At 47.6% G+C, this 23,704-nt stretch overlaps 1 protein-coding gene across 4 annotated transcripts in view; it reads left to right on the forward strand.

Moving 5' to 3' along the window:
• Window positions 1-23,704, forward strand: part of LOC146073646 (sodium- and chloride-dependent betaine transporter-like) — a 57,324-nt gene that overhangs the window by 18,232 nt on the left and 15,388 nt on the right. Inside the window, exons 1-3 of one of the 4 annotated variants that reach the window (XM_083181002.1) lie at window positions 2,568-2,671; window positions 2,776-2,811; window positions 20,559-20,773. In XM_083181002.1, the coding sequence (XP_083037128.1) occupies window positions 2,583-2,671; window positions 2,776-2,811; window positions 20,559-20,773 (340 nt within the window). In that variant the 5' untranslated portion in view covers window positions 2,568-2,582. Of the gene's footprint in view, window positions 1-2,567; window positions 2,672-2,749; window positions 2,812-9,478; window positions 9,637-20,558; window positions 20,774-23,704 lie in introns of those variants that run through there. The other 3 variants (XM_083181004.1, XM_083181005.1, XM_083181003.1) reach the window with 3 other exon arrangements.

Below are 23,704 nucleotides of genomic sequence, written 5' to 3' on the forward strand. Positions count from 1 at the left end.
ATGTAATAATAGGATACAGTGTATCAGATGCCATTGCTGTGTAATAATAGGATAAAGTGTATCAGATGCCATCACTGTGTAATAGGATACAGTGTATCAGATGCCATCACTATGTAATAGGATACAGTGTATCAGGTGCCATCGCTGTGTAATAATAGGATACAGTGTATCAGATGCCATTGCTGTGTAATAATAGGATACAGTGTATCAGATGCCATCACTATGTAATAATAGGATACAGTGTATCAGATGCCATTGCTGTGTAATAATAGGATACAGTGTATCAGATGCCATCACTATGTAATAATAGGATACAGTGTATCAGATGCCATTGCTGTGTAATAATAGGATAAAGTGTATCAGATGCCATCACTGTGTAATAGGATACAGTGTATCAGATGCCATCACTATGTAATAGGGTACAGTGTATCAGGTGCCATCGCTGTGTGATAATAGGATACAGTGTATCAGATGCCATTGCTGTGTAATAATAGGATACAGTGTATCAGGTGCTGTCGCTGTGTAATAATAGGATACAGTGTATCAGGTGCTGTCGCTGTGTAATAATAGGATACAGTGTATCAGATGCCATCACTATGTAATAATAGGATACAGTGTATCAGATGCCATTGCTGTGTAATAATAGGATACAGTGTATCAGATGCCATCACTATGTAATAATAGGATACAGTGTATCAGATGCCATTGCTGTGTAATAATAGGATAAAGTGTATCAGATGCCATCACTGTGTAATAGGATACAGTGTATCAGATGCCATCACTATGTAATAGGGTACAGTGTATCAGGTGCCATCGCTGTGTGATAATAGGATACAGTGTATCAGATGCCATCACTGTGTGATAATAGGATACCGTGTATCAGGTGCCGTCGCTGTGTAATAATAGGATACAGTGTACCAGGTGCCGTCGCTGTGGGATAATAGGATACAGTGTACCAGGTGCTGTCGCTGTGTAATAATAGGATACAGTGTACCAGGTGCTGTCACTGTGTGATAATAGGATACAGTGTACCAGGTGCTGTTGCTGTGTCATAGTAGGATACAGTGTATCAGATGCCGTCGCTGTGGGATAATAGGATACAGTGTATCAGATGCCATCGCTGTGTAATAATAGGATACAGTGTACCATGTGCTGTCGCTGTGGGATAATAGGATACAGTGTACCAGGTGCCGTCGCTGTGGGATAATAGGATACAGTGTACCAGGTGCTCTTGAACACTATATGATAATAGAATTCAGAGATATTGGTTACATATATTTGCACAAATGTATGATTTAAGCCCCCAAGCCATCATTAACACTTCTCTGTATATTTGGGATCCCTAGCACTATATCTAGGTATACCTCTTAAGGTGCCCATACACTTGTCCAATTTGGGACGATTTCGCCAGGTCCAGACGGACCCGGATGAGAAATCACACCAAATCGGAAGTGTTTGACCCGTCATCCGACCAGATGCGTGGTCCCTACAGATTGAACCCATCAGCGGCACATCGCGGGTGCTTTTTATAAAACCTGATACACTGTATCCACTTTTTATAAATATGGCACATCAAATGCCAAATCGCAAGCGAGCTTCCCGGGGAGCTGCCGGCTGGGCTCTCAAGGGCAAACTGGTCGGACTAGTGTATGGGGGACTTTAGTTTGGATATATTTAAGCAAGGAGCCATTATCATGTGACTCCTTGCTGGTTAATCGCAGGTTGGTTGGGCTGGATGGCTCTAGTGCGGCCATTACATTCTATTAACACTTAGCACTTTTCTCACTAACACTATTTATTTAATATTTTCATTACATTATAAAATGTTGGTACGTCCTCATCTTTGCGACCACGGCTTACGCCAGTTACATTAGCTACTTTCAGAATAGCATCATCTTCTTTCGCCACAACTTTACAAAAGGTAATAGATGGTGGCGTGGACACAGGAGGGTGGAGTGGAGCCAGGGTGTTGGCGTGGACTCAGGGTGGTGCTGCGCAAAGATTCCTACGTAAGTTCCGTAGCGTAAGCTGTGGCCGCAAAGATGAGGAAGTGCCAACATTTCTTTTCCTCTCACTTTCTATACATAGCTTCGGCTTCCTATCACTAATATTCATTAACACTATAGTATCTCACTGGTGTGCTGCTCTGGGCTTTCTGGCTGATGCTGATTTTTTGGGGTGCTGTACCTAGATATAGCGCTAGGGACCCCCAATATACAGAGAAGCCTTGACGACGGCTTGGGGGCTTTAATCATGCATTTGCGCAGGTATATGTAACCGATATCTCTGAATTCTATTATCACGCAGTGTTCGATACCATTCAGTGAGTTGGGGAACCATGGATTTATTACTCTATAGGAAGATGACTGGAGGATCCCGGCCTTTATAGCTATGAGATTATATTATAACGCTTATCACTTTCTAATTGGTGGATAATAACGTGTAAATGGTTTATCACAGTGACGGCAGCAGCTGCCATTGTAGTGTAATAGAGGATATAATCCTCTGCTTGTTATCTCCTTGCAGTAGATCAGTCACTGGACAGAGATAAGAACCTGCAGCCTAAACGTCTTTATTTTCCTATGGGCCCCAGAGGAGATAGGAGAGACCGCGCATCACATCTGTTATCTGGCCGCAGCAGAGGGACCCTCAGTTCCGGGGGGGTGCTCTGGTAAAACGCACGGTTCTTACAGCTTTAAGCTTTCTGTCTGTAATTACTAATGAACAATTTGCTATTTCCCTTCTGTATTTCTGGGGTAAACCAATGACGCACAGTGGAGGCCTGTGGCGGGAAGGATCCCATGCACAGTGGTGAGTACAATATATCAGTATATGGTGAAGGGAGAGAGTAGACTCATTGGGGGTTACACTGTATTTGATCTATGCGGATCTATGCGGCATTGGGCCTGATTCAGGTCTGAGTGCTCGGCCCATTGATCAGGTAAATGCAGGGATCGCAGTCGTGTTTGCAGCACTGAGTAAATCTAGACTTACTCTGCGCTGCGATGGCCGTGGGGAGATGTCAGCGGCCTTCCCTTCCGACAGTCGGGTTCCTCTGCATTTTTAGGTGGCACTCTCAGAACACTCTGAGAGTGTGGTGGTGTTAGGCATTGTTGGCATCGTTCGCAAGGGGTCCCCGCACATGCGCACAATGTCACTCATTCGATAATCGGAATGCGATATTGACTGAATCGGGCCCAAAATCTCAAAATATTTTGCGTTCAACTAGAAATTGTCCAAATTTAAAAAAATGCTTATTTACTACAGTAATATAGGCCAATGTCGGGCTGGGTCTGTAGGGGATATGGTCATTAGGTCTACAGCAACTAGGTCGACAAGCATTGGGTCGACAACACTTGGGGCAACAAGATCAACATAGGTTTAGGTCGATATTGGTCAAGGTCGACATGGGTCTAGGTCGACATGGGTCTAGGTCGACACAAGCATTAGGTCGACATGGGCAAAGTCGATAGTCAAAAGGTTGATATGGGGTTTTTCACTGTTTTTTGAGCCGACATGTGCCGACAGGTGGTATTTCATGCCCTACCATCCACTATGGAGTGGTAGGAGAATAAAATAGTGCCCGAAGCATTCCGAGCGAAGGTAGCGATGCGAGGGGGCATGGTACACTTAAAACTGTGACCATGTCGACAGTGTTGGCATTCTGGTCAAAAACAGTGAAAAACCCCATGTCGACTTTTTGTTTTGACTGTCGACCTTGTCCATGTAGACCTAATGCTTGTGTCGACCTAATGTCCTGTAGACCTAGACCCATGTTGACCTTGACCCTTTTCGACCTAGACCCATGTCGGCCTTGCTGCCTGTTGACCTAGTGGTGTCGTCCTAGTAGCTGTAGACCTAATGATCCACACCCCTCTGTAGGGGGCATAAGTTCATCCCAGAAGCCCGGAGGCAAGTTTGAGTTTGGTGCCTCTAGTTCAATGAATGGCGACGTTTTGGTGTGTGAGAGCCACCGGGACACCGCTGTGGGTAGGTATACAGTGGAATATACGTGTTACATATGTGTCTTTGAATGCCAGTATACTGGTTCCTGATAGTGAGGTTATGTGTACTGTAGCTTCCAGCATGTCCACTAGAGGGCGGAGCAGTACTGTGCTGTACGATGCTGCATATAGCAAGATACTGTAAGAAACCCCCCGGCCTTCTTATTTTGTGTGAGTTACAGTATGTAGTCTTTGATATGTAGCTCCACCCACTTACATTTTATGTAACTCCACCCACTTACATTAGAACTCCACCCACTTTGACACTAGCCCCACAGTCCCAGAATGTGCCAGTAATTGCTAATTGCCCTATGACGCATGTATAGATGTGACTGCTAGGGGCAAAATACCCCCATTAGGGGAACAGATGTTGTCTCCAGCAGAGATTTCTCACAGCTCAAAGTGAAGGAGAGCAATATAATCCCCGGTTTATTGGTGACTGTATAACGGCTTTTACCCTGGATTATTGTTATACAGTGTATTGAACCCTCTATAAATGGGAGCAGTTCTGTAGATCAGAATGTAGATAATGTGTTACAGGTCCTTAACCCTTGTAGATGTTTGGGAATAAGTTCATAACTGCAGCGAGCTCATATATAGCACTCCGTGACATAACCTCAGCGAGCTCGTATATAGCACTCCGTGACATAACCTCAGCGAGCTCGTATATAGCACTCCGTGACATAACCTCAGCGAGCTCATATATAGCACTCCGTCACATAACCTCAGCGAGCTCATATATAGCACTCCGTGACATAACCTCAGCGAGCTCATATATAGCACTCCGTGACATAACCTCAGCGAGCTCATATATAGCACTCCGTCACATAACCTCAGCGAGCTCATATATAGCACTCCGTCACATAACCTCAGCGAGCTCATATATAGCACTCCGTGACATAACCTCAGCGAGCTCATATATAGCACTCCGTGACATAACCTCAGCGAGCTCATATATAGCACTCCGTCACATAACCTCAGCGAGCTCATATATAGCACTCCGTGACATAACCTCAGCGAGCTCATATATAGCACTCCGTTACATAACCTCAGCGAGCTCATATATAGCACTCCGTCACATAACCTCAGCGAGCTCATATATAGCACTCCGTGACATAACCTCAGCGAGCTCATATATAGCACTCCGTTACATAACCTCAGCGAGCTCATATATAGCACTCCGTGACATAACCTCAGCGAGCTCATATACAGCACTCCGTGACATAACCTCAGCGAGCTCATATACAGCACTCCGTGACATAACCTCAGCGAGCTCATATATAGCACTCCGTGACATAACCTCAGCAAGCTCATATATAGCACTCCGTGACATAACCTCAGCGAGCTCATATATAGCACTCCGTGACATAACCTCAGCGAGCTCATATATAGCACTCTGTGACATAACCTCAGCGAGCTCATATATAGCACTCCGTTACATAACCTCAGCAAGCTCATATATAGCACTCCGTTACATAACCTCAGCAAGCTCATATATAGCTCTCCGTGACATAACCTCAGCGAGCTCATATATAGCACTCCGTGACATAACCTCAGCAAGCTCATATATAGCTCTCCGTGACATAACCTCAGCGAGCTCATATATAGCACTCCATCACATAACCTCAGCGAGCTCATATATAGCACTCCGTGACATAACCTCAGCGAGCTCATAAATAGCACTCCGTGACATAACCTCAGCGAGCTCATATATAGCACTCCGTGACATAACCTCAGCGAGCTCATATATAGCACTCCGTTACATAACCTCAGCAAGCTCATATATAGCACTCCGTCACATAACCTCAGCAAGCTCATATATAGCACTCCGTGACATAACCTCAGCGAGCTCATAAATAGCACTCCGTTACATAACCTCAGCAAGCTCATATATAGCACTCCGTCACATAACCTCAGCAAGCTCATATATAGCACTCCGTGACATAACCTCAGCGAGCTCATATATAGCACTCCGTGACATAACCTCAGCGAGCTCATATATAGCACTCCGTGACATAACCTCAGCGAGCTCATATATAGCACTCCGTGACATAACCTCAGCGAGCTCATAAATAGCACTCCGTGACATAACCTCAGCGAGCTCATATATAGCACTCCGTTACATAACCTCAGCAAGCTCATATATAGCACTCCGTGACATAACCTCAGCGAGCTCATATATAGCACTCCGTGACATAACCTCAGCGAGCTCATATATAGCACTCCGTGACATAACCTCAGCGAGCTCATATATAGCACTCCGTGACATAACCTCAGCGAGCTCATATATAGCACTCCGTGACATAACCTCAGCGAGCTCATATATAGCACTCCGTCACATAACCTCAGCGAGCTCATATATAGCACTCTGTGACATAACCTCAGCGAGCTCATATATAGCACTCCGTGACATAACCTCAGCGAGCTCATATATAGCACTCTGTGACATAACCTCAGCGAGCTCATATATAGCACTCCGTTACATAACCTCAGCGAGCTCATATATAGCACTCCGTGACATAACCTCAGCGAGCTCATATATAGCAATCTGTGACATAACCTCAGCAAGCTCATATATAGCACTCCGTTACATAACCTCAGCGAGCTCATATATAGCACTCTGTGACATAACCTCAGCGAGCTCATATATAGCACTCTGTGACATAACCTCAGCGAGCTCATATATAGCACTCCGTCACATAACCTCAGCGAGCTCATATATAGCACTCTGTGACATAACCTCAGCGAGCTCATATATAGCACTCCGTTACATAACCTCAGCGTGCTCATATATAGCACTCCGTCACATAACCTCAGCGAGCTCATATATAGCACTCTGTGACATAACCTCAGCGAGCTCATATATAGCACTCCGTTACATAACCTCAGCGTGCTCATATATAGCACTCCGTGACATAACCTCAGCGAGCTCATATATAGCAATCTGTGACATAACCTCAGCAAGCTCGTATATAGCACTCCGTGACATAACCTCAGCGAGCTCATATATAGCACTCCGTGACATAACCTCAGCGAGCTCATATATAGCACTCTGTGACATAACCTCAGCGTGCTCATATATAGCACTCTATCACAGCCGCTGAGTAAGTCTTGGGCTACGCACAGACTGCACACACTGGGGAATCATTACATGGTGAGCGGCTGTTATCTGGGAGTGTCAGGGATAATGCAGGTGTGGCCAGGTGTATGACGGAAAGTCATGTGACGTCAGCTCTGCCCCCGATCAGCCTGATTCTATCACAGCCGCTGAGTAAGTCCTGGGCTACGCACAGACTGCACACACTGGGGAATTATTACATGGTGAGCGGCTGTTATCTGGGAGTGTCAGGGAATACGCAGGCGTGGCCAGGTGTGTGAGGGGAAGTCATGTGACGTCAGCTCCACCCCCGATCAGCCTGATTCTATCGCAGCCGCTGAGTAAGTCCTGGGCTACGCACAGACTGCACACACTGGGGAATCATTACATGGTGAGCGGCTGTTATCTGGGAGTGTCAGGTAATACGCAGGCGTGGCCAGGTGTGTGAGGGGAAGTCATGTGATGTCAGCTCCGCCCCCGATCAGCCTGATTCTATCGCAGCCGCTGAGTAAGTCCTGGGCTACGCACACACTGGGGAATCATTACATGGGGAGCGGCTGTTATCTGGGAGTGTCAGGTAATACGCAGGCGTGGCCAGGTGTGTGAGGGGAAGTCATGTGGCATCAGCTCCGCCCCCGATCAGCCTGATTCTATCACAGCTGCTGAGTAAGTCCTGGGCTACGCACAGACTGCACACACTGGGGAATCATTACATGGTGAGCGGCTGTTATCTGGGAGTGTCAGGTAATACGCAGGCGTGGCCAGGTGTGTGAGGGGAAGTCATGTGACATCAGCTCCGCCCCCGATCAGCCTGATTCTATCACAGCCGCTGAGTAAGTCCTGGGCTTCGCACAGACTGCGCACACTGGGGAATCATTACATGGGGAGCGGCTGTTATCTGGGAGTGTCAGGTAATACGCAGGCGTGGCCAGGTGTGTGAGGAGAAGTCATGTGACATCAGCTCCACCCCCGATCAGCCTGATTCCATCACAGCCGCTGAGTAAGTCCTGGGCTACACACAGACTGCACACACTGGGGAATCATTACATGGTGAGCGGCTGTTATCTGGGAGTGTCAGGTAATACGCAGGCGTGGCCAGGTGTGTGAGGGGAGGTCATGTGATATCAGATCCACCCCCGATCAGCCTGATTCTATCACAGCTGCTGAGTAAGTCCTGGGCTACGCACAGACTGCACACACTGGGGAATCATTACATGGTGAGCGGCTGTTATCTGGGAGTGTCAGGTAATACGCAGGCGTGGCCAGGTGTGTGAGGGGAAGTCATGTGACATCAGCTCCGCCCCCGATCAGCCTGATTATATCACAGCCGCTGAGTAAGTCCTGGGCTTCGCACAGACTGCGCACACTGGGGCATCATTACATGGGGAGCGGCTGTTATCTGGGAGTGTCAGGTAATACGCAGGTGTGGCCAGGTGTGTGAGGGGAGGTCATGTGATATCAGCTCCACCCCCGATCAGCCTGATTCTATCACAGCTGCTGAGTAAGTCCTGGGCTACGCACAGACTGCACACACTGGGGAATCATTACATGGTGAGCGGCTGTTATCTGGGAGTGTCAGGTAATACGCAGGCGTGGCCAGGTGTGTGAGGGGAAGTCATGTGACATCAGCTACGCCCCCGATCAGCCTGATTCTATCACAGCCGCTGAGTAAGTCCTGGGCTTCGCACAGACTGCGCACACTGGGGAATCATTACATGGGGAGCAGCTGCGAATGGATTTGCAGCTAATCGCTGATCCAGCTAATCAAGCCGTGATCAGCAATTCGCAGGCCTGCACGGAGCGGGATTACACTCTGGCGGGGCAGCGTACACCTGATCGCAGGGCTTTGCAAATTAGCAGCCCAGCGTTCAGGTCTGAATAACCCCCAAGGACCGCAATGAGAGGACGCAGTTATATTACATGTGTCTTATACATAGGATCCATTCATTATATAACGGATCTACAACACGCAGCTATCTCTCCTTCATTATTATTGCTGCCCCCCCCCCAACTAGGTCAACGAAAGATCGATCATGGACAAGGTCAACAGATGAAAAGGTTGACATGATTCTTCATGTTTTTTTGCGTCAGTGTCGACTTTTGCACACAAGAACCCCCAATTATTATAGCGCCTACCCTTGCATTGCTTCAGGACTTGTGCCTCACTTTGCTTCCGCTGCGCTGACCATTGGTCAAGTCGTCCTTTTTCTTGTGTCGACATTTTTGGTGTTGGCCTATCGTCCGGACATGCAGGGAGTATGTACAGTGACCTGGGCGGGGACAGGTAATATGCTGGATCCTGGCCACACCATGTTGCAATCCACCTCCTGTAACCTCTCCATTAGCTGTCCCTCTCCTACCTCCTCCTCCTCCTCCCTCCCGCCCCCCTCTGCTCTGTTTAATAGTCAGACAAGGGTTCCTGACTCTCTGGAAGTGGCTGCGATCAGTCTGCGTTGGTGTAAATGTGACATCTGTCCCCTGGCTCCAGCATCCCTGCGACTATCCTGCCCTGTGCGAGTGGACGCTTCCTGTGAGGTGAGTGTCAGTGGGAGTCTGAGTGTAGGGTGTATGGAGAAGGGGGGGATTCAGCCTTATAAGTGCACAGCCCCATAGATGTCTCTGTGCCAGTAGCTGGGTATTGACTGTAAGGGTATATAGTGGGCATCTGGCTGGCACATGACTCTGACTGTAGCTGACATGTAATAAATAAAAAGTTACACCTGGTACTTTGGAGACTTTCTTGTTGCACCGAGGGGAGACGTTCTCTGCCTGGGACACTATAGGTGGAACCCATCGGTGCAAAGGGTCAATGGGGTCAGATAGTATTTTTTTAAATACTTTTTAAAATAAATATTTTTTTTACTCAAACGAGAGATGAGCAGGTTCGGATTTAAGTAAGTAACGCAAGTTTGGATTTATCTGGATTTATCGCAAGAGTCCATATCCAATGAAATGCCCTCTCTTCTGAGATCCGAATAAATGTATCAAATCCGGACCTGGTCATCTTATTTCTAACAGGATACATATAGAATTAGTATTTACTCTGTACTGCATGTCAGCAAAAGGAATCCCTCTCCGAACATGTTCTATTGATATGGTGTTAATAGACTGCTGTACCCTATAACAGCTGTAGGGGGCGCTGGGTGCCATGATCCTTTTACATCTATTGCTGCAGGCCTGGTCACTGTATGGTAGACTCTAGCACTCCAGCAGGTGGTGTGAGGGTACTGCAGCCAACAAATAATTTGCTCAAATAGAATAGCGGGCTTCTTGTTCTGTCATAGCTGAGTAGGGAGTAAAGCAGCAGATTACATGTATGTGTACCCCCTACACGTGGCATATTACATGTATGTTTTCCCCTGCATGCAGCATAATATATTTATGTTTACCCCTTGCATGCAGCACCATACATGTATGTATGTATGTATGTGTGTGTACCCCCTACATGCAGCATCAAACCTATATGTGTACCCCCTGCATGCAGCATCATACATGTATGTATGTATGTTTACCTCCTGCATGCAGCATAATACATGTATGTGTACCACTACATGCCGTGTAATACATGTATGTGTACCACCTGCATGCAATAGCATACATATATGTATTTCCCCCGCATGCAACATTATACATGTATGTGTACCCCCTGCAAGCAGCATAATACATGTATGTGTACCCCCTGCATGCAGCATTATACATGTATGTGTTCTCCCTGCATGCAGCATAATACATGTATGTGTGACCCCTGCATGCAGCATTATACATGTATGTGTACCCCCTGCATGCAGCATTATACATGTATGTGTACCCCCTGCATGAAGCATAATACATGTATGTGTACCCCTACATGCAGCATTATACATGTATGTGTACCCCCTGTATGTAGCATAATACATGTATGTGTACCCCCTGTATGTAGCATAATACATGTATGTGTACCCCCTATATGCAGCATTATACATGTATGTGTACCCCCTGCATGCAGTATCATACATGTATGTGTACCCCCTGAATGCAGCATCATACATGTATGTGTACCCTCTGCATGCTGCATCATACATAAACGTGTACCCCCTGCGTGTAGCATAATACATATATGTGTACCCCCTGCTGCAGCATCATACATACATGTATGTATGTGTTCTCCCTGCATGCAGCATTATACATGTATGTGTACCCACGGCATTCAGCATCATACATGTATGTGTACCCCCTGAATGCAGCATCATACATGTATGTGTACCCCCTGCATGCAGCATTATACATGTATGCGTACCCCCTGCATGCAGCATCATACATGCATGTATGTATGTATGTGTTCTCCCTGCATGCAGCATTATGTATGTATGTGTACCCCCTGCATGCAGCATTATACATGTATGTGTACCCTCTGCATGAAGCATAATACATGTATGTGTACCCTCTGCATGAAGCATAATACATGTATGTGTACCCCCTGCATGAAGCATTATACATGTATGTGTACCCCCTGTATGTAGCATAATACATGTATATGTACCCCTGCATGCAGCATTATACATGTATGTGTACCCCTGCATGCAGCATTATACATGTATGTGTACCCTCTGCATGAAGCATTATACATGTATGTGTACCCCCTGCATGAAGCATAATACATGTATGTGTACCCCCTGTATGTAGCATAATACATGTATATGTACCCCTGCATGCAGCATTATACATGTATGTGTACCCCCTGTATGTAGCATAATACATGTATATGTACCCCTGCATGCAGCATTATACATGTATGTGTACCCCCTGCATGCAGCATTATACATGTATGCGTACCCCCTGCATGCAGCATCATACATGCATGTATGTATGTTTGTATGTATGTATGTGTTCTCCCTGCATGCAGCATTATATATGTATGTGTACCCCCTGCATGCAGCATTATACATGTATGTGTACCTCCTGCATGCAGCATTATATATGTATGTGTACCCCCTGCATGCAGCATTATACATGTATGCGTACCCCCTGCATGCAGCATCATACATGCATGTATGTATGTATGTATGTGTTCTCCCTGCATGCAGCATTATATATGTATGTGTACCCCCTGCATGCAGCATTATACATGTATGTGTACCCCCTGCATGCAGCATCATACATGCATGTATGTATGTATGTATGTATGTGTTCTCCCTGCATGCAGCATTATATATGTATGTGTACCCCCTGCATGCAGCATTATACATGTATGTGTACCTCCTGCATGCAGCATTATATATGTATGTGTTCTCCCTGCATGCAGCATTATATATGTATGTGTACCCCCTGCATGCAGCATTATACATGTATGTGTACCCCCTGCATGCAGCATCATACATGTTTGTGTACCCTCTGCATGCAGCATAATACATGTATGTGTACCCCCTGCATGCAGCATTATACATGTATGTGTTCCCCCTGCATGCAGCATTGTACATGTATGTGTACCACCTGCATGCAGCATTACACATGTATGTGTACACCCTGCATGCAGCATTATACATGTATGTGTACCTCCTGCATGCAGCATTATACTTGTACAGTATGTGTTCTCCCTGCATGCAGCATCATACATGTATGTGTTCCCTCTGCATGCCGCATCATACATGTATGTGTACCCTCTGCATGCAGCATAACACATGTATGTGTACCCCCTATATGCAGCATTATACATGTATGTGTACCCTATGCATGCAGTATCATACATGTATGTGTACCCCCTGCATGCAGCATCATACATGTATGTGTACCCTCTGCATGCTGCATCATACATGTATGTGTACCCCCTGCATGCTGCTTCATACATACATATATGTATGTGTTCTCCCTGCATGCAGCATTATACATGTATGTGTACCCACAGCATTCAGCATCATACATGTATGTGTACCCCCTGCATGCCGCATCCTACATGTATGTGTACCCTCTGCATGCCGCATCATACATGTATGTGTTCCCCCTGCATGCAGCATTATACATGTATGTGTACCCCCTGCATGCAGCATAATACATGTATGTGTAACCCATGCATGCAGCATAATACATGCATGTGTACCCCCTGCATGCAGCATTAGACATGCATGTGTACCCCATGCATGCAGCATAATACATGTGTATGTTCCCCTGCATGCATCATAATACATGTATGTGTACCCCCTGCATGCACCATTATACATGTATGTGTACCCCCTGCATGCAGCATAATACATATATGTGTACTCTCTGCATGCCGCATCATACATGTATGTGTACCCCCTGCATGCAGCATTATACATGTATGTGTACCCCCTGCATGCAGCATCATACATGTATGTGTACCCTCTGCATGCTGCATCATACATGTATGTGTACCCCCTGGATGCAGCATACTACATGTATGTGTACCCCCTGCATGCAGCATTATACATGTATGTGTACCCCCTGCATGCAGCATTATACATGTATGTGTACCCCCTGCATGCATCATTATACATATATGTGTACCCCCTGCATGCAGAATAATACATGTTTGTGTTCCCCCTGCATGCAGCATAATACATGTATGTGTACCCCCTGCATGCTTCCTCCTGTGCAGTTAGTGGCAGCGTGCTTCCTCCTGTGCAGTTAGTGGCGGCCTGCTTCCTCCTGTGCAGTTAGTGGTGGCCTGCTTCCTCCTGTGCAGTTAGTGGCGGCCTGCTTCCTCCTGTGCAGTTAGTGGCGGCCTGCTTCCTCCTGTGCAGTTAGTGGCGGCCTGCTTCCTCCTGTGCAGTTAGTGGCGGCCTGCTTCCTTCTGTGCAGTTAGTGGCGGCACGCTTCCTCCTGTGCAGTTAGTGGCGGCGTGCTTCCTCCTGTGCAGTGAGTGTCGATGTGCTTCCTCCAGTGCAGTGAGTGGCGGTGTGCTTCCTCCTGAGCAGTTAGTGGCGGTGTGCTTCCTTCTGTGCAGTTAGTGGCGGCACGCTTCCTCCTGTGCAGTTAGTGGCGGCGTGCTTCCTCCTGTGCAGTGAGTGTCGATGTGCAGGGCCGGATTAACAATGGGGCTGATGGAGCTACAGCTCCAGGCCCATTCTCCAAATAAGCCCATTCTGTAGCTGAGGGCCAGAGCTTTCCAACAAGCCCAGCCCCGTGCCGGTAGCCCCCCGGGAACCGGAGATACCGACAGGCAAACCTGGAATGTTTTCCCCATAGGATAACATGGGACCCACTAATTCCGACCTCCACCCGGTTCCAACGGCTGCCAGTTCCCCCTCCGGCATCACAGAAGCTTGAGGTTGATCTCAGTCAAACCCAAATCGCTGGGCCTTCAATCTGATACCTGGTCCATATGGGTTCATTGGTTCTAGAGATATTGCGGGTAAACCAATTTTTTTTTCATTTCTGAAATGTAATTTCATGGCTGTTCATGTTGTTTGACAGATTTCTCTGGAACCAAATGGCCCAGTTTCACGGGACCAAAATCATTCCAAGGCTACATGTAAATCGGTCAGTTGCTTCCGAAGATGTAGCTGGTTGTTTAAAGGGGGGCAGGGGTTGTTTTCTCTCCCACTCACACAAAAAAATGCAGGGACTAGGCTGGTGTAAAACGGTCCAGTCTGGGAATGTCCCTGCATGATCTTGGGGCCATATTCCCGGGTAAATCCCTGCATTTTCTGGTGTGAAAGGGGTATTATTTCAAATAGCCGGGACATGCAGTGCTCTGAATACAGCCAGGCAGCCCCCTGCTCTCTGCCCAGCTGTCAATGGCTGTCATTTCTGCCCGGCGGCGGCTATCCCCCAGTTACCGCAAGCATGTATTCCCCCTTGGCAATGAGCATGTAATACCACATGGCAGTGAGCATGGAACCCCTGGCAATAAGCATGGAACCCCTGGCAATGAACATGTTGGTAAGCAACACTTAAGTAGCATAATTTTTCATAGGCATTATGGTGTTTGGCATAATACGTAATGGAGAATATGGTGTTTGGCTTAACATGTAATAGGCATTATGGTGTAAATTTTTAATGTGCGCCTTCAGCGCACAATGCCACTATTTATGAAGCATATTGTGCATTATTGCTCAATCTGTTTGGTATAATAATGTGTATTTTGGCTCAATCCATGTGGCAAAATGTGTATTTTGCCTTAATCTGTGTGGCATAACGTGAATTTTAACTCAATCTGTGTGCCATAGTGTGAATTTTGGCTCAGTCAGTGTGAATTTTGGCTCATTCCATGTAGCACAATGTGTAAGAGGCAAGTACAGTATAAGGGGGTTACTATTGTGCTGCATGATTTGTATAAGTGGTATATGGTGTGGTAAATTTAGGTAGCCACATAAAAGTTTCGGCTTTCAGTATTTTTTTATGACTGGAGTGCTGCCTCACCCTGCAAGTATCTTAGAACATCGGTATCCTGCATGTGCACCTTTGGAGGGCACCCGCCAATATATCTCCCTGCATTTTTCTTATGCCAGCCCCCTGCCTTTTCCAGGCATATATAATTAGTTGAAAGTATTTACACACATACAGACACACCCATGAGCAGACCACCCAAACAGAACACTGGTCACGCCCCCCACATTATTAGGTGCTGGCCACAACCCCTATTATTGTGCATAATAGGCCATTGATAATTTTCAGCTCTAGGCCCATTTAGACCTTAATCTGGCTCTGTCGATGTGCTTCCTCCAGTGCAGTGAGTGGCGGCGTGCTACCTCCTGAGCAGTTAGTGGAGGTGTGCTTCCTCCTGAGCAGTTAGTGGCGGTGTGCTTCCTCCTGTGCAGTTAGTGGCCGTGTGCTTCCTCCTGTGCAGTTAGTGGCAGTGTGCTTCCTCCTGTGCGGTTAGTGGCAATGTGCTTCCTCCTGTGCAGTTAGTGGCAGCGTGCTTCCTCCTGTGCAGTTAGTGGCAGCGTGCTTCCTGTTGTGCAGTAGTGGTAGTGTGCATCCTCCTGTGCAGTTGATGTCAGTGTGCTTCATCCTGTGCAGTTAATGGCAGCGTGCTTCCTCCCGTGCAGTTAATGTCAGCGTGCTTCCTGCTGTGCAGTTAGTGGTAGCCTGCATCCTCCTGCGCAGATAGTGGCAGTGTGCATCCTCCTGCGCAGATAGTGACAGCGTGCTTCCTCCTCAGCAGTTAGTGGCGGTGTACTTCCTCCTCAGCAGTTAGTGGCGGTGTGCTTCCTCCTCAGCAGTTAGTGGCGATGTGCTTCCTCCTGAGCAGTTATTGTTGGGGTGTTTGTATGGTTATAAAGAAGCGATATAGTTACAGAGCGGATACATTACAGGTGCAGTCGCTGCGGGAGGTTAATAAACCTCAGTGAGTTACAGGCCGTGCACATTGCACCGTACAGTGTTACATAACCAGGAGGCCGTAACTCAGGGCTACAGTAACTTTGCACCGGGGGATAAGTTAGTAGAAACACTGCTCTATGGGGCTTGATTAATAAAACGGTGTAATGTGTACAAATGTATAGTAACCCCTAGCAACCAAATGCCGGCATTTTTCTAGTGCGGACAGGTTTATTGTAATACATAGACAAAAGGAGATCGTTCCCAGGACCCCCACAAGTCAGGGCGGACCACCCTTAAGCTTCCGAATAATGGAGCAGGGCCGGAGCCTCTATCTCCCCTTTGTAACTAGGACGTGATCTTCCCATCGGCTTCAGTAACGGGACCCTCCAGCATTGCTCCCCAGATTTGGCTGATCTTTTCCCCGTTTTGGGGCCCCCACACATTAGGGGCCTTCACATCCACATCAGCCAATCACCTCCTAGATGTCATGTTATGTACTAACCTTCTAAAGAGTGGGAAAGTAACCAATCAGCATTTATCAGGGCAAGGCTAAGCCGGCTGTGACTTTCCTGCTCTTGTGGAAGCACAAGTCTCAGCATGCCAACCAGTTCTAAGGGTGCGTCAGACATTTCAGCTGTGGCACTCCCTGTCCCCCTTTATTTTGGGTATGGAACCAGAGAGGCTCCATTCATCAATATATGTAATTCTGAAGCTTGTAGTGTGGTCCTGGGGGGGAGGGGGGGTATAAGTAGACAGGTCATTAGGTCGACACAAGCATTAGGGTGACATGCGCAAGGTCGACCGTCAAAAGGTCAACATAGGAATTTTCGCTGTTTATTGAGCCGACATGTGCCGACAGGCGGTATTTCATGCTCTACCACCCACCAGGGCGTGGAGGTGATTATAATTAGTGTGCCGAGCAAAGCGAGACGTGGTGTGTCCATGTCGACTGTGTCGACATTCGGGTCAAAAACAGTGAAAATCCCTTTTGACTGTCGACCTTGCCCATGTCGACCTAATGCTTGTGTTGACCTAATGACCTGTCGACCTAGACCCATGTCGACCTTTCTGCGTGTCGTCCTAGTGGTGTCGACCTATAAGAAATGATCCATATCCGGGAAAGCGTCCACAAGCGTGCGAGATATGCACATCTGTAACATATCTGGTTCCTGCAGTGCACAACACAGGGGGGCGAGTAGAATTAGCTACAAACAGACAAACAGCAGCACTGGGCATTGTAGTGCACATGTGGTTTCCAGCTGGGGCTGCTGGGGACATGTAATTGTAAACAGGCGGAGGCTGCGCCCAGCCAGATCCAGAATACAACCGGGGGATTTGTAATGAATAACCTACAAATGATATTCCACATTTTCATTAAATGGTTACAAACTGACAAACCCTGCAGCCCTCCCCCCCCCTCGCTGACAGCCCCCTGCCGACACTCAACAGTAGTAGGGGCAAATTTGGGGACCGCTGTCAGCATTTGTTTGTTGGCGGTGTGACCCATGGTGACGCCGAGGCTGTCCGCCACAGTTTCTTCACAGAGTCCAGTAAAACTCCTTCTTCTGCCAGAGATCCTGGCCTCTTCCTCCCCCGGCCTTTTCTGCCCTCAAATGGCATCAAACTGTCAATCACTGACCGTCTGATGCCGATCACCATCCGTCGTCGCAAGACCCATTCGCATATGCGCAGAACTAGGATATCACAATTTTCATGTAAAGCAGCCGCAACCGCATCTGAATTATTCCCCCCTTCTTTATAGAAGGTTTTATAAACCCCACCCCATTGCGTCTACCCTGCAGAGCTTACAATTGGAGGATATATTTGGGGAACCTACATAAACAAATAAGAAATGGTCTAGGTTTACAGGGATGGGGAACCTTCGGCCCTCCAGCTGTTGTTGAACCAAATAGCCCAGCATGCCTTGCTGTAGTTTTGCTATTTAGCCATGCTAAATCTATTGCAGGACATGCTGGGATGTGTAGTTCCACAACAGCTGGAGGGCCAAGGGTTTCCCATCACAGGTCCTATATGTTAATATTAAGCAAACGTATACAGAGGCAGATTATGGGAAGGGGCTTGTTATGAAAGCGCTGGCATACAGTCCGTGTACGTTGGCAGGGTAAGGTTCGGTCTGAGATCAGAGGGCTGTGCTGATTGTTACATTGCCACAGATGTGGTTTGTGTCTCAGTGTCCTGAGGAATTGTCTTTCAGTCTTTGATGGCTAGTCACATTCCCGGGGTGTATGGAGTCTGTATATAATGGGTTGTACACACAGGACAGAGCAGCGGTGCCATGTGACACTATGGGGGGAATTTACTAAAATACGGCAATTCGTATTCGTATTGATGTGCTATCAATACGAATACAAATTGCTGTATTTTCGGTAAAGTAAATGTAAAAAATAAATGTATTTCTGGATACAAATACAGTACACCTATTTTTTACAAATTTCCTTTAGTAAATTCCCCCCTAAAGGTCCAGATAAAACGACGCCCTGCGGAAACGTTAAGCGCAGTTCATACAGATGATACATAGACGACGCTTTTTGCACCGTAATGAATGAATCAGTTCAGACGCCGTATACTGTAGAGGTATTAGGAGCAATGAAATAAAAACCAATAAGACGTACAAATATGACATACAGAATAACGGCGTCCCCATTTGAACATAATGAAGCTCATTATTTATTTTAAGACGTAAACGAGCTGCTAATGAGAAGAAATAGAAACAATATTGTTATTTTTCAAGATAATAATTAAGATGAATAGCGGGAGGAGGATACTGTCATCGCCGCGCTCAGACGCAGACTTAGGGGCACAGTGACCCTATTTTACCTGTCCCCAGCTTTAGGTCTTTAAATCCTAAGAGATTCATGGGGAGGTGTATCAAATCTTTGAAAGATACAGCAGAGAGAGATACAGCCAATCAGCTCCAAACTGCCATGTCACAGGCTGCATTTAAAAAATTACAATTAGGAGCTGGTTGTCTCAGCAGTGTCCCCTCGCATGTAGGCCCCATAAGTCAGATCAGGTTGTCCCCGGCGATTGCAGAAGATATGTTTGTGGAGAACGCTGCGCATTAGACCAGGTTGTGTTATCTCTGCCTCCCATAGGGCCTTATTCTAGTTCACTCTTAGAGGCAAATTCCTTCTCAAATGGACAAAACCATGTGCACTGCAGGTGGGGCAGATGTTACTTGTGCAGAGAGAATTAGATTTGGGTGGGGTTTTTCTTCAAAGTGAGATCTATATTGCAGTGTAAAAATAAAGCAGCCAGTATTTACCCTGCACAGAAACAAAATAACTCACCCAAATCTAATTCTATCTGCACCTGTTACATCTGCCCCCCCTGCAGTGCACACGGTTTTGTCCATCTGAGAAGGAATTTGCCTCTAATGGCACGTACACACGTGGGCGATTATAGCAAACATCGCTGGAAATTTGGTCGCTGAGCGACCATATTGCCAGCTATGGGAGTGTGCACCTGCGATATATCGCCGGGTGCGCGCTCTCGTTTTCTGCTTGTAGTGATCGCTGGTCACAGGAACATGCTCCTGCTGATTTCCACTGTCAGGCTCCCCCAGCAGCTTCTTTTTCATCATCGACCATCTCTGATCGCTGATGCAAACGGGACACCGAGCGATGTGTACAGGGCTTAAGAGTGAACTAGAGTAAGGCCCATTATCCCCATATCATATCCCACAATCTTCCTGTCCGTTATGTTAGTAATCCTGCAATACACAGGTAGGATCCAGGCTGCGGCAACAAGGATGGGACCTATTATTCCTGGGGGCGTGGGGTGACGTAATGAGGGTGTGGGTGTAATTAGGTGAATCCTGAAAACGGCTGCGGATTTAGACGTCCGCTAAAAATTATGCAAAAACTGCAGCTAAAGACTTTCCCCAGGAAAGGTGCAAAGTTCTAGGCCTGACATTTGGCCCAGTGGGAGCAGATTTTGTCCTTTTACCTAAATAATCCCATCCCCAGTCCCCTGCATTCCTACACATCCCGCAGCATCTGCCATACGTTCCTCTCCCACCATGCACCAGTAATGGTCTGTAGGACACGCTCGTGCTGGGCGTCCGGGGCGATGCTAGTCATGAATGACTCGATTCAGTCCGTACGGCTGCTGCTTATGTCATATCAGTGAGCGGCAGCAGATTCTGGATAACACTCTCCCTTGTTTACCCCAAGGGCCATGGGTCGGAAGAACTGCGAGGAGGCCTGGAATGGACAAGAGAAGTCGGACGCCCTGTGCGCCTCAACGGCGGCTGAAGAGCCGGAGACGCAGATGGTGGAAAGGGGCCAATGGGGAAACAAAGTGGAGTTTGTCCTGTCTGTGGCCGGAGAAATCATCGGACTCGGGAACGTCTGGAGATTTCCTTATCTCTGCTATAAAAATGGAGGGGGTGAGTGACCGCTGTATGTACTAATAATGTGTTCCCATGTAGGACTGTAGATGGGAAGCGGTCATCTATTAGAATGAACTTAGGTCTACAGTCATTAGGTCGACCCCACTAGGTCGACTGGCAGGAAGGTCGACATGATTTAAGGTCGAATTTGCATAAAGGTCGACATGAGGAAGGTCGACTGGTCATAAGGTCGACATGGGGTTTTTCACTGTTTTTTGAGCCGACATGTGCCGACAGGCGGTATTTCATGCCCTACCATCCACTAGGGCGTGGAGGAGGTTATTAAAGCTGTGGCGAGCTATGCGAAGGTCCGATTCTTATTGCCAACTGTGTCCATGTCTACTGTGTCGACATTCGGATCAAAAAACAGTGAAAAACCCATGTCGACCTTATGACCAGTCGACCTTCCTCATGTCGACCGTTATGCAAATTCGACCTTAACTCATGTCGACCTTGGCCCATGTCGACCTTAAATCAGGTCGACCTTCCTGCCAGTCGACCTAGTGGGGTCGACCTAATGACTGTAGACCTAAGTTCATTCTGACAGATGTCCCGATTCCGCGTGGCCAAACAGAGCAACACTTGAAGTGTTCCCTTGAGTGCCATCCAGAGGCCGCCGATGCGCACAGCACTTGAATCCCCCATAGAGGTGAGGAGCGTTTTATTATATAGTTATATTTCCATAATGCACTTTTCCCACTAGAGCGGGCGCATAGAATCCTGCAGCGGCTTTCTACGAATCCATCCTCATTTCAAGGGGTGCACAATTGGTAAACAGGCAGTCGGTCGACGCATGGAAAAAGGTCAACACTGTCTATGCCGACATTGCCAAAATGTCGAGAGAAACAAAAGGTTGAAATAGAAATGGTCAACACAGGAAAAGGTTGACTTTTTTTTCCAATGTTTTGGGTGTCTGTGTCGAATTCTGGTGACATAGACCCCATAGGAATTCTGCCGACATAGACCCTGCTTGGATCGGTAAGTCAGTTGGCAGGGATAAAGCCTTTCACCTAACGGGTTCCACCTAGTTTACCACTCTCCGCTTTATCTCTCTGGGCCAGATATAGCAAGCTTCTAAAAGTGATAAAGCAGACAGTGACAAACAACCAGCCAATCGACTCCTAACTGTTGTTTTTCAAACACAGCCCATAATGTGGCAGTTATGAGCTGATTGGCTGGTACTTATCCACTCTCCGCTTTATCTCTCTCTCTCTGGGCCAGATGAATCAAGCTTCAAAAATGTAAGATAGGAGCCGATTGGCTGCTACTTTATCTCTCTCCAGCATTTGCTAGATCCAGCACTCACAACAACACACCTCACACTGAACACACGCCCTTCCCCTCCACATGACTCAGTGGGTAAGGATCCTGGATCAGTTCCACTCCCTTCATGTCCCCGGGCCAGATTATTGGAATACTTCTATGGCGGAATGAGAGAGGGGGAGAGTTTATGGATTAGCCGGGGCGTTGCCGATAGTTACTGCTTGGACTGTTGGACTGTATCTGCGCCGGTCATGTGATTCCCTTGTGACTGGTGCAGCAGAATGTGTTGTACATTAAACGCGATGATAATTTGGATTCTCTGGTAAACACATTGCAATGGTTCGTTCCCCTGTGGGGGGCAGGACCCGGTGGGGGGGTAATGGCAGTCCCACTGGAAAGGTCCACATTCGTACTGGAGTCACTGGAAGATTTCCCAGCATTTGTCATCCATTGAAATCATTGCTGGGGTCGGGGCTGTCTCGCCCTGGGGCGTACAACGTATTTATAGGGGGCTATTAATCACCCATCACCAAGCAGTGTGATACATCATTAATTAACCCATTGCTCTGTCAGGGCCGGCGGGGGGGGGGGGGGGAATGTGGGTGTATAGGACGGGCCTTGGGGGGGATCGGAGAGAAAGTGTCCCCGACCCCGTCTCTGTGTCCGCGGGGAGCCGCGCTCTCTTCACACTTCGTTATGGAGAAGAAAGGACGTCCGGATCATTTCACAGGCTGTTTTGTTAAACATTTCCGCTGCTTTCAGGACTGTGCTTTTTTGGAGGTAGAGACGGGCTCCTTTAACTCCTTCCCGCCCGTCGCTTGGTTCCCCACCATGCACGGCGCAGACAGAGCCCCTCGGGCGCGGGTGGGGTTAATGCAGAAGAGTGGGGAGCAGGGGGGGGGGGGGGTGCGGTGGGGGGGAACATCTCATGGCTGCTCTCTCCGGATAAATAACACGTCTTGTGTATTAGCACTGAGCCCCACACAATGCGGACGCATATGCACAAAGCTTGGAGAGAGATTTAGTAGTGAGAAAGGGCCTGATTCAGGCCTTATACTCGCAGCCTAGCGAACAGGTAACCACCGCCCCTCCGAATGCCCGGCTCTCCCGACAACCGCATCCGTTCCCTAGCGTGTGTGTGGATGCGTCCGCATACCGATCTGATCACATGGTCTCTCACCACCAAATGATTTTTCTCCCCTTCGGTAATAACAGTCAGTCTAGACTGCCGCTATCCGCCAAATTCGGGGGCGCCCTGAGCAGGCGTCAACACGCCTGTGTTCCGTGTTTTCATGGGCGCACCCGTTTTTGTGGGCACGCCTATGAAACGCTGGGCATAGTCGCGCATGCGCAAATGCCCGAACATCGGGGACGGATTCAGCGCGCGGCGTAGTAGCGAATGCGCATACCCCAAACATCGGGGACAGGGATGAATTCGGCCCATAATGAACAGGTGTGAATCGACCCCAAAGAGAGAGCAAAAGATAAAGTACCAACAAATCAACAGCTAACTGTCATTTTTTTAACACATGTGGGGATCTTGGAGAGAGATAAAGTAACAACCAGTCATCTCCTGTCATTTTTCAAAACACTTGGGTCTATCTACTAAGCCTTGGATAAAGCTATAGTGGCGAGAGATAAAGTACAAGCCAATCAATCAGCTCC

The sequence above is a fragment of the Crinia signifera genome, chromosome 4 (assembly GCF_055691185.1).
Source record: "Crinia signifera chromosome 4, ASM5569118v1, whole genome shotgun sequence".
Classification (NCBI taxonomy): Eukaryota; Metazoa; Chordata; class Amphibia; order Anura; family Myobatrachidae; genus Crinia; species Crinia signifera.